The sequence below is a fragment of the Mastigoproctus giganteus genome, chromosome 9, assembly GCF_048544385.1.
Source record: "Mastigoproctus giganteus isolate SK-2022 chromosome 9, ASM4854438v1, whole genome shotgun sequence".
Taxonomy (NCBI): Eukaryota; Metazoa; Arthropoda; class Arachnida; order Uropygi; family Thelyphonidae; genus Mastigoproctus; species Mastigoproctus giganteus.
Window position 1 is genome coordinate 51230404 of NC_143583.1, and position 12659 is coordinate 51243062.

Genomic DNA, 12659 nt, shown 5'->3' on the forward strand with positions numbered 1-12659 from the left:
TCAGATCAGACGACCTTCTTCCAATCAATCAAGGTCCAGTTTCAATGCTTGCATGCCCATTGCAGGCACCGTTGATGGTGAACCATTGTTAGCATGGGCACTTGGAGTGGCCTGCAGCCATGCAGCTCCATTTTTAGCAGGGTTCGATGTACTGTGTGTTGTGACACATTACTCCCGTCACCATCATTCCAATTACTGGCGAGTCGTGCCACAGTCGCCCTTCTGTTGCCACGTACCTTCTCTCACTCAAGCACTGATGAGCTGTGGTCATCCAACACCTCGTCGGCCGTTCGTGGGTTCCCCCTTCCTCGGACCACTTTCAGTAGGTACTAAACATGGCTGACTGTGAGCAACCCACCAGCCGTGCCATTTTGGATATGTTCTGATCCAGTTGTCTGGCCATTGCAGTTTGGCCTTTGTCAAACTCACTTAAGTCTGCTGCCTTTCCCATCTAAAGAACAAGAGTAAGATTAATGGAGCTTAGTATCAGGTGTTTTTCATACCATGTCCCGACCTGTGCACACACCGTAGTTCACCTGCTGTTGCTTCGATTTGCATACAACTTGCTGGTCATAATGTTTTGGCTCATCTGTGTGTGTGTGTGTGTGTGTGTGTGTGTGTGTGTGTATGTGTATATATATATATATATATATAGAGGTAATATGGAAAAAAAAAAAAATGAGTGAAGAATCAAATAAATAACAAAGACAGAAGTAGAAATGAAAGGAGAGGGAAGGAATATGTATCTACAAATTTTGAAAAATGTTAAATATGAGTCAGATACAGCCAAAGTTATAAGCCCAGAAATGATAAATTTAGACTGGTGCCACCTGACCATACCGAGGCCAAAAAAGTGTGAAATATCACTAATATGATATAGTAAGCTTACCACAAAAGAAAAATAGATATAGGACAAACAAAGCAAGAAATAAATAATAGATGACCATTGTATCTCTGATGTGGCTCCAATCTGATGTATATCCAGTCTAAATTTATCATTTATTGGCTTATAACTTTGGCTGTATTTGCCTCATATTTAATATTTTTAAAAATTTTTAGATTTGTTACACTCATCTTCCTCTTCTACTTCTGTCCTTGCTTATTTATTCATTTCATCCACATTTTTTCCATTTTGCCTCTATTTCTTATTGTATACTATGCGACGTGTTGTTAGATTTTGCATATGCAGCACTTACCATTTCTTTATTGCTTTATTTTTACTCTTCATAATATTTTCGATCTATTTATGTAATGGTTTTACATTGCTCTCACTCACTTAAATGTGTATCGACACTCCTTTTGCAATCAGTGCTCATGGCTGGGCTTTCCACCAGCAAACAATAGATAACAGCAGGTTTAGTTCCCCATTCTTCCTGCAGAACAGTGAAACAGTTTAACTAAAAATGTGGGATGCATCCTGCTCTCATCAGAAATACCGCTTCATCCCAAAAGGTTTCAAATTGGGAATCTGCACTAGCCATTCTGACTTTTATGCATTCATGTCTATCAACAAAACTGGCAGTATAGCACATTACCTTATTGAAAACAGAATGAATTCATCATTGATATAGACCCATAACCATGGGCCTGTACTATAACAGTATCATATCATATCATAGGGAGTGTGGATTTGTCTGAGATGTTAGGGTAGACATCACTGTTCATGGTTCTCTACAAAAAATCACCAAAGATCCTAGTGATGTTCTCCAGGTAAACCCCACACTCATCACCCACACCCATCCAATTGATGGGAATAGGGTGTAGTGAGATTTTTCATTCAATATAACTGATTTCCACTGCTCTGAGGATCAATTACCACATATAGTTGTGCTGCTGCTCTCCCAAACGGAGTCTCTGTAGCTCCATACAGTGTGTTCATACAGACCTTAACCTCTTTTGACCCCTTAAACTTCTGGTTCATTTTTTTCAGCAGTGTCCAGTGATATTCTTCTACTACCTTTTGAAATACCCTCTAGTCACATTTAGTATGCTTCCATGATTGTCCTGTGTGTCACACTCTGGTGGTACCATCAGGTTTCCATTTTATAGTAACATCGTTAGCAGTGGACTTGGATCTTGTAGACTGTCAACACTTGTGCTAATTAACAAGCCAGTGCTGTGACTTCCTTCTCAAAATCAGTCAGATTGGCTGTGATAACTAACTTATGTGGTTTGTATGCTTTCCTTATGTGCTAGACTGAGTTACTTGTTTATTTGGGAAAATCACCCCTTCTATTTTTTGAAAATGGGCATTCATTTAGTTTTTGGAGGGTAGTGTACCTGGCTATTATTGTTTGATCTTATATTTAATGTTACATGCATGATAAAGGTTTGCAAATAATCTCTACAATTTTGAAATGTATAACAGTTAGAAAGATTAGTGCTGGGCATAATTGAATGATTTTATAACTGATTATTTCATTAATTGTGAAATAATAAATTATGGAAATTATTTGATCATGCAATCAAAAACAACCAAAGTTAAAAAACAACAACAACAACAAAAAAGATTAATTTGGTTATGCTCATTACTAGGAAAGATCAACTCATAAAGTTTCTGTGTTTGGTGCCTAAGTTGCAACTTACTACACATTCCTGCTGGTAGATGGAACTACACCTCAGTAATAACCCCAGGGGCTCCCATGTGGTAAGTATGGGATTGGCACACCCAGGGTAGGCACCTCCGTAGCCAGGTGGGAAGGAGCAGCAGTGCGTAGCACACGCTTCTTGATTAGACCGGGGTTCGAGCCCATCACCACCAAATACGGAGGATGCGGAAAGGTCAGGGAATGACCACAGCATATTCCCGGAGCAATATGGCCTTAGTTGCTAATGCTCCTAAAAACCAAATAACAACAACAACAACACCCAGGGTCCTCAGCTGGATATCTTCATTCTTTTCTTTCTTGGTGATTTCCTTCCACTTTCCCTCTCTCAGGGTGACTCAGAATTTTTTTTTTTTTTTGGCTGGTGCAGCATAAGCCTCAGGCTTCCTTGCACCATACGGCTAATAATAATAATAAAATAATAATAATTGTGAAATGGCATCTTGGCCACAGAAGGTGAATTGTGCATTAGTGTTTTTTTTTTTTTTTTTTTTTTTTTGAAAATGAAAGTAGAAAATTCTATTCTGTGAGTAATATATTGAAAACATTAGAGTAGTTTTTGCACATTCTGCAAAAATGATTTTTGATATAAAGTGCCTTTAGGCAACTTAATGTATCAAGAAAGAAACAAATGTGTGAATAATCATTTTGAAACCCTTTATGGATAAATTGAAAAGGCATGACCTTTGATTACAGTTTCCTCGGAAATATGACTAATTATAATATGGTTATGAACAAATTGATCTTCACTGATAAGGCAATGTTTCATTTGCTAGATGAGTGAATCAGCACAATTTGATCATATGAGAGAATGAAAATTCCGAGTTAATTAAACATGCAAAAGACACTCCCAAGATTAATATTTTTGCTTCGTATTGAATGGAAGGCGAAGTTATGGACTCTTCTTCTTTGCTGACCCAACAGTAACAATAATAGTTAATACCACAGCTGCATGAAAACATTCCAGATCTGATTTATCAACAAGACAGTGATACCATTGAGGAAGTAGAGGTTTTGGATTCAGCATGGAGGCTCAGTGGAATGGCCCTAATATCACCAGATCTCATCCTCATGGATTTTAAAACTGGAATTTGTTAAGGACAATGTGCATGCATCTTTGTTGTAAATAACTGAAATGACACTAGAAGAGCTCACAACATCACAGAGGCCTGTGCAAAAATTGACCACGCTCACACTCTAAAAAGTGTGGCAGTGCGTAGCACACGCTTCTTGATTAGACCGGGGTTCGAGCCCATCACCACCAAATACGGAGGATGCGGAAAGGTCAGGGAATGACCACAGCATATTCCCGGAGCAATATGGCCTTAGTTGCTAATGCTCCTAAAAACCAAATAACAACAACAACAACACCCAGGGTCCTCAGCTGGATATCTTCATTCTTTTCTTTCTTGGTGATTTCCTTCCACTTTCCCTCTCTCAGGGTGACTCAGAATTTTTTTTTTTTTTTGGCTGGTGCAGCATAAGCCTCAGGCTTCCTTGCACCATACGGCTAATAATAATAATAAAATAATAATAATTGTGAAATGGCATCTTGGCCACAGAAGGTGAATTGTGCATTAGTGTTTTTTTTTTTTTTTTTTTTTTTTTTTGAAAATGAAAGTAGAAAATTCTATTCTGTGAGTAATATATTGAAAACATTAGAGTAGTTTTTGCACATTCTGCAAAAATGATTTTTGATATAAAGTGCCTTTAGGCAACTTAATGTATCAAGAAAGAAACAAATGTGTGAATAATCATTTTGAAACCCTTTATGGATAAATTGAAAAGGCATGACCTTTGATTACAGTTTCCTCGGAAATATGACTAATTATAATATGGTTATGAACAAATTGATCTTCACTGATAAGGCAATGTTTCATTTGCTAGATGAGTGAATCAGCACAATTTGATCATATGAGAGAATGAAAATTCCGAGTTAATTAAACATGCAAAAGACACTCCCAAGATTAATATTTTTGCTTCGTATTGAATGGAAGGCGAAGTTATGGACTCTTCTTCTTTGCTGACCCAACAGTAACAATAATAGTTAATACCACAGCTGCATGAAAACATTCCAGATCTGATTTATCAACAAGACAGTGATACCATTGAGGAAGTAGAGGTTTTGGATTCAGCATGGAGGCTCAGTGGAATGGCCCTAATATCACCAGATCTCATCCTCATGGATTTTAAAACTGGAATTTGTTAAGGACAATGTGCATGCATCTTTGTTGTAAATAACTGAAATGACACTAGAAGAGCTCACAACATCACAGAGGCCTGTGCAAAAATTGACCACGCTCACACTCTAAAAAGTGTGGCAAGAGTTTTAGTTTGATCCACTTGTGGCATCACAATGAATGTTTAATTTTTATATAACAGTTTTTTTGAGTTAGTCTTTCTGGTGGTTTGTATTTCTTATCTATATCATAAACACACTCTGGGAAGTAAAAGATTAAAATTTTATTAAAGCTCATTTGGACATTGTATCTATGCAGTTATTCGTGTATTTGAAACTTTCTGCAAGGTTTATTAAAAATGTACTTATTCTTTAAAGTGGAAAAAAATAATAAAATATGCAGTGAAATTTTATTTCAGGGTAGTGGTAAATTTGCTGGCAGACGCAGGGCAAAAACAGCAGAGTTTCGAAGGAAGAGAGGACCTAAACCAAAAGTGAAATCTTTTAATATTCCAGGAACATATTTTTTTCAGGTAATTTCCTTAAAAGATAATTTACTGCTCAGTAGACATTTGGAATTTAGACAGTATCTTATGGTCATAGAATAGTTTCCCCTTCTATGGAGGAAGAAAAAATGGAGTTTCTGCTCAGGTTGAAAGGGCTGAAATGTGATCTCACATTTCAGATCCTTCAGCATTATCAGCAGCAGTAAAAAAAAAAAAAAAAAAAAAATATATATATATATATATATATATATATATATATATATATATATATATTTATATACACACAGCTAGTTTGTTCAGCAAAGGTTAAAAAGATAGTCAAGTCACTTGTTAGCATTTGCAAGGTTTTCTTACAAATTCTGTTACTATGTTATAACTTGTGTTATGAATAAAGTACTTGGCATTCTCCCATGAAAGGAAAGTTTACTTTCTTTTTATTGTTTTCAGTTTGTGTTCTTGCTTATATTTTTAATGCTGAGCAGGAAAGATTTTGTGGACAAGTTTCCATTGTTATAATTAGAGTTCTTTAAAAAAAATGAACAGTGAAAAGAAACCAGACTTGTTTTCCTAAGCTATCTTTAGCTAACCAGTGATTTTTCATTTAAAAAAAATCAAAAAAAATCTGTGAATGCTGATTCCAGATTTATTTTCAGGTTTTCTCTAGTAGGTCTTGTTTTTGTAATGAGACTGATTATGCCACTCACGAGAGTGGTACATCCAGTCAGTCAATTGTTATAATGATTCTTTATTATTATACAGTAATACCCCGACTTACGCTACCCCGACTTACGCGAACTCGGAGTTACGCTGTTCCTGATTTTTTCATTTGGCAACGCTGCCGCCCACTATCTTCAAGGTCGTTTTTCATATGTTATCGATATACGATGCGACGGCGGAGAATGAGAGCGAAAGATGAACAAAATTCAACTTTGCTGCTTTTATGTTTTTTATATCAGTGAAGGGGAAACACATTTCACCATAATAACGTAAAAACCAACACAATTCCAGCTATCGGTATAATCGCAAATGCAATTAGATCGAGTTTACTACCAGTTTATAACAGATTTCACTAGTAGAAACGCAACTGGATTTTTATTGTTTTATGGTAGTAACCCCTAGAAATGTGAGGTGTTAATAGTGTATCTCTGCCTTTATGGTGTTGTTTATTCAGTTGCTACATGCGGGCAGCTTTGTTTATGCGTATCAAGCGTGCCTCCTCGTTTTGTAATTGTGCTTTATTCCCTAAAAATGAGTAAAATACTTAATTAAAAGGTGTGAATATGAAGCGTCGTGGTGAAGACACTGCAGATTCAGAGAGAAAAAGAAAAGCAATTATCGATAAACAGAGGCGGACTGGGTCAAAAATTCTTACCCCAGAAAATTTATAGTGGCCTCATACTATGGTTTATGGCCAAAATCACACTGGCCCACCGGGGTTTCCCCGGTAAGGCTTATGGCCAGTCCGCCTCTGTCGATAGAGAAAAAAATATGAAATTGTGAAACGCTTTGAGCGAAATGAAAGACCATGTGATATTGCACGTGCTACAGGCCTAAATGAAGCAACGGCGAAAAGCACATGACAATTGCAAACTTGACAGGTTGAAAATTGAAAAGGGCTCAATTGTAAAGGGCTTAAAAATTTTAGAAAACATAGACTCCAACGAAGAACGCGTTATAGCTACAAAGCAAGGAATAAAAAAATTATTAGCTTGCTACGAAGAAATTCTGCGTGAAAAAAAGAACGCGCTGTGTCGTCAGATGAATTTGTTAGATTTTATGAAGCCATCGACATCGAAATAACTTTTTAACGTAAGTCATTTGTTTTTTTAATACATATTTTGTATTAATATGTATAAAGAACTGCAATTTTTATTAATATTTTTCTTCTAAACTAGTGTTTTTGTTAGTCCTTGGTCCCAATTAAGCAAAATTTATATGTATTTATATGCAAAGTTGTACCCCGACTTACGCGAATTCGACTTGCGCGATTTTCGTCGGACCCACCTATCGCGTAACTTCGGGGTATTACTGTAGTTATAACTAATTATAACAGATCTGGAATCAGCATTCCAGAACAGAAAACTGCTCAGCCAACCTAAATTATTCAGCCAGCTGTAATATTTTAGTTATAATATTTTAGCTATAATGATTTAGGTTGGCTGAGCAGTTTGCTGAATAATCTATTCAGCCAACCTACATGAATATAATTATTATTGTTTATTCATTGATATATTTATTAATGTATAAACAATACATTAATAAAAATACATTAATATATATGTAATTCTGTAAATATATTTATATTCTTGTTATTACATAATTTAATTATTTGATTATAAATTTTTTCAGATAAGATCCGTTGAATTAATGAAATGGACCCATTGTCTCGCTTCAATGAAGAATAAAAATCACCCCAACAAATTTTCTACATGTGCATCTATTTCTTAACTAAATCACAACGTCATGCAACAGATATTTGGAAAGTTTATCAGTTGTACTTTGCTGGTCCTCTAGTTCACCAAAATAAGGTATAGGCACCACAATTATTTGTACCACTCGTTCAAATGGATTATGTGATTGGTAGAACAAAAAAGGAAAAAGTTGATGCTGTTTGCTGTACCATAATTTGGAAAAGAGAAAAAAACTAAAAAGTGATCATTACTTTTGTAACGTGAATGTAACTGAATTCGTTATTGAAGAATATGTACAAGATTCATCTGAATTTGGATTCAGTGATGAGGCCAATCCTTCACCTTGACAGTATGCCAATTCCAGTATCTCCACATCAAGACTATATTCTTAAGAAGGTGAAATGGAAAGCAATGAAGATGAGATTGGTGGAGACCTGAAAACTTCATCCAATCTAAGTACCTGACAAAGAACCATTGGAGCTAGAGCTGTTTACCTAAGACTACTAGTCTTAGGTACTTTGGATGAAGCGGTGGCATAGTCTTGCACTGCTTTGCAGTGCAAGACCATGCCACCCATTGAGGATACCATGATGGAAGATCAATATGCTGGATTGCCTTCAAACTTCTGGCAATGTTCAATACCGCTGCAGTCAGCAAGCAGCCAATTAATGATGCAGTTAAGTACATCACCGAAAGTATTGTCCAAGCAGAGGCAATTGATCTGAAGCCATCCACTCGGTTTCTACCATTTCCAAAGGCATGCTGGAATGCAGAGTGCAAATATTCCTAAGAGAGGCTAGAATAGATTCTAGCCTCTCTTAAGGCTACAACCTATGGTCTGTGCTTTCATGTGATGAAAGCATAGACCATAGTATTTAGGGTTTAGTTGGAAGTTTCCCACAGATGTGTGATCAGTATTTAGGGTCGAATTGGCACTGGTTATTTCCCACAACTATGTGATCAGTTCTCTTGCTTTGAATACAGGACTCTATAAAGGCCAGATATTGAGTGATAGGTGTTTTATATAGTGCAATATAGGATTATATTGTTCATCTGGCCACATAGACCAGGGGCCTATGGAACACCAATGACACCTCATTAACATACTAGGTGCATGGAGCCAGCCAGGTAGCAAGGATTAGGAGAAGGGAAAAAAAAGTTTTTGTTGGAAGAGAGTGTGCGGGAATGATAGTTGAAGATGAAGTAGGTGGATGATAAGAAGGCTTCTACCAGGAATTGAGAGAATAGGGGGACAGGGTCACCTAGTCAGAGGAAAGCCACTCTCTGGGGGGGGGAGGGGTCTATTGAGCATAGCAGAAAGTGTTTAGGGTGGTAGGGTTCACAAGGTGAAGTTTTGGAGTAGGGAGGGGAATGGACAAGTACCCTGGGTGTTTGAAGGTGATGAAAGGTGTAGGGTTAGGGTGTCCTATGTGGAGGAAGGTGGTTACTATCTCATTCTAAGAATATTCCACACTGGCTAGACTAGCTGTAGCTAGTGTTAGCATCCCATACCTTGCCACCCAAAAGGGTAAGCATGGTGTCAACACAGGCAATGGGGGAGCTTCCAGATTAGGAGCATCCCCTCAACTGCAGTCATGTTTGGAGGGGTGCACACACACACACACACACACACACACACACACACACACACACACACACACACACACACACACACACACACACACACACACACACACACACACACACACACACCTTACCATATATACGAGTACAAATGTTTTTTTTTCTCTCCCCCATGTATATTCAGGGTGCAAAATTAGGAAGACAAGTTATGGCATATAAGGTAGAAATACACATCACGTGAATTCATGTGAGCTCACATGAAAGCATCTCATTTGCTGTACTTCACATGATATCGTAGGTAGAGTCACTTTTCAGGAGCTCACATTTTCTGTTTGAACAGAAATTTTGTAAAGTGTGATAGCATGAGCAGAGGAAAATGGAAGAAACTCTGATAGAAAATGAGATTGATTGATTGAGATCAACATATGTGTATTGAGCTCAACACCCAATTACCAAGATCAACATATGTGGCAAGAAGCTTGGCCACATATCATTAACATTTTCAAATTAATGTGGGAAAGACATACATATGCAGATATTCTTGTACTAGAATAGAAAATTATTGTGAATTTAGTGTTTTTTAAATATAAAAAAAATCTAGGTACATGGTTTTTGTATTCTTCCATGATGAACTGTTGCTTGCTGCCATGGTACTGAACCAGCAGGAGATATAAAATAGTCTTTAACTGCATTTCAAACTTGGAAAGCTTCGTGTGTAGCTAGGGTTGCCAGACATCCTTTATTTTAGCCAAACTATCCTTGTCCTTTATTGAAACGAGAAAGAACACAATTTATCTTTTATTTTCATTTTTCAATGCCTGTGCCTTGTAACGGCAGTGGCAGATTTCTGCACAGGCGTAGGAGGCATATGCTTCGAACTCAATGTGCGCAGGGCCCCCAAACCGACAAAAAATTGCAATTTCATTTCAAAGCTTTAACAGGGGATGTGTTAAAGACCCCCTCAAATGCAAAATCCGCCACTGAGAAATGAATCATAAAGAGATGATCTTAACCCATTCTAGCCTCTCTGGCTCATATATGTAGTTTCACGAACACCATGCACTTAACTTCATACTTCTTGATGAAATTATATTTTTTTGACAAAGCATAAAAACTTGTCCCTGTGGCCATGATCTAATTTTCATGAAAATCGGACGACTGGTAGATAAATAATAAAATCATAGGTATCGGAAAAATTACTTTTTATAATATGGAGTTCAATGGCTTTTGTTTAAACTGTTTTTCCTATAACTTTACAAAGAAACATTTATCTATTTCATTTATACGGTTATAGGCACCCATATATTTCATGTTATATACAAGCATATTTTATTTTTTAGCCATCAAAAATGGAATTTCCCCCAAAAAAAACTGAGGCTTTGTTCTTTTCTTATAAGTCGGCAATTTCTTCAAATCTTATTGATAGACTTCTTGTGAAAAGTATACGAAAGAAGAGGATTTAGTTACTGCAGCTGAAATAACAATATTTATCATTTAATTAAGCATCATTATAACTCATTAGATGGTAGCATGAAATTGAACTCTAAACTTTACAATGATTCAAAAATTGCATCAAAAGTATCATGCGGAAGAACTAAATCTGCTGCCATTGTTTGTAATATTTTAGGTAAAAAAGCATTCCAAATTGTTTTGGATGATTTAAAACATCATTATCCACCATTATTTTTTTGTTTACAGACTGATGCTTCTAACAGAAAGAATATGAAAATGTTTCCTTTGTCAATTCAGTACTTCAACAAAGAATATGGTCCTATAAATTATTTGGTTGATTTTTTTGAAAATGCTGATGAAAGGGTAGATGGAATGTTTGAGTGTCTAAAAAAAATTCAGTGAGTAATTTAAGATTGGATTGGCAAAGGGTATCTAGTTTCAGTGCAGACAATGCAGATTGTAATTTTGGAAGTAATAAATCCTTATTCCAAAATATTAAGAAATTAAATGAATGCATAATTAAAGCAAACTGCCATGCTCACATTATTCATAATTTAGCTAAATATGCTTTCGGTAATTTAGATATTGATATAGAAAATATATGGTAATTTTTCTGTTTCAGCTAAAAGAAGGAATAACCTTAAAGAATTTCATGAGTTTGCCAAAACAGAGTTTAAGGAAATTTTAAGGCACATACCAATTAGATGGAATTTTTTACAACCATGTATAGAACGAATTTTGCTTTCATGGAAGATTTTGAACCTTTATTTCATAAGCAAACCAAAAGACTGTTCCAAACTGCTTTTTAAAATCCTTCAAATTAATGAAAATTCAACAGCAGTCCCTTTTAATTATAGAATTATATTTTCTTTTCTCAATATATACAATCGAAATAATTTGCAAAGAAATAAGAGCTTGAAAAGAATGAAATATGTACCAGTGATATTTTTTATATAATGAATGATCTAAAAAAATTCACTGAAGAATTGTCTTTATTATGACTTTTTTGTATCGAATTCATCAGCATTTTCAGAAATTAGACCCTGTAGTTAAAAGAATAGTAATAAATGATTTCAAAGCATTTTATAATGCTGCATTGAATTATTTAGGAAAGAAATTTAATTTTAATGAAAATACCCCTTTTTTGTAACTCAGAAAATTAAGTTTTAAAAATGGATGTCCGAACTATGACTCATTTGTTGAAGTAGCAGAATATTTTAAATTAATAGAAACACTAAAGTTGAATATGAACGATTTATTTGATGAGGTTTTAGTACTGAAAACAAATTATGAAACTGTGTCAACCTCTGAAAAATTTAAAACTTGTTCGAGTGCTTTGAGTCAATGGCATTTAATTTTGAAAAGTGTTGATTTTTCTTGAGGTTAAGCTTTCAAATATTTTCAAGGTTATTTTGTATGTTTTTTCAGTGCTGCAGACTTTAGCAAATTGAGAAAATATTTTTAGTTTAATGAACTCGAAGTGGAGGGATGGGTGAAATAATGTTCAGTTTTACTCATAAAAAGCCAACTAATTATTATTATTATTATTAGCTATATGGTGCAAGGAAGCCCGAGGCTTATGATGCACCAGCCAAAAAAAAAAATTCTCGAGTTACCCTCAGAGAGAGAGAGAGAGAGAGAGAGAGAGAGAGAGAGAGAAAGTAGAATGGAATCACCAAGAAAGAGAAGAATGCTGATATCCAGCTAATGGTCTACTTGAATTTTAAAGATAATTGTTGAGATTTTTCCTGAGAAAATTAAAAATGATGCTGGAGTTCTTAAGGCTGCTCAAAGTAATACAAAAAATGTTCAGTGTCAATGATTTCTACTATTAAACCATTATGTTTTTTTTTTTTTTCTTTTGCTTTTTTTTCACCTACCTAAAATTACTTTAGCTTGATGTCAATTAATGCACTAAACT

The 12659-nt window shown here is 35.5% G+C and overlaps 1 protein-coding gene across 5 annotated transcripts in view; it reads left to right on the plus strand.

Moving 5' to 3' along the window:
* The window catches only part of LOC150080216 (histone-lysine N-methyltransferase 2C-like), a 1301638-nt gene that overhangs the window by 317593 nt on the left and 971386 nt on the right, over positions 1-12659 (plus strand). For all 5 annotated transcript variants that reach the window (XM_090381514.1, XM_090381519.1, XM_090381517.1 and 2 more), the window contains exon 18: positions 5205-5318. In XM_090381514.1, the coding sequence (XP_090237640.1) occupies positions 5205-5318 (114 nt within the window). The remainder of the gene's footprint in view (positions 1-5204; positions 5319-12659) is intronic.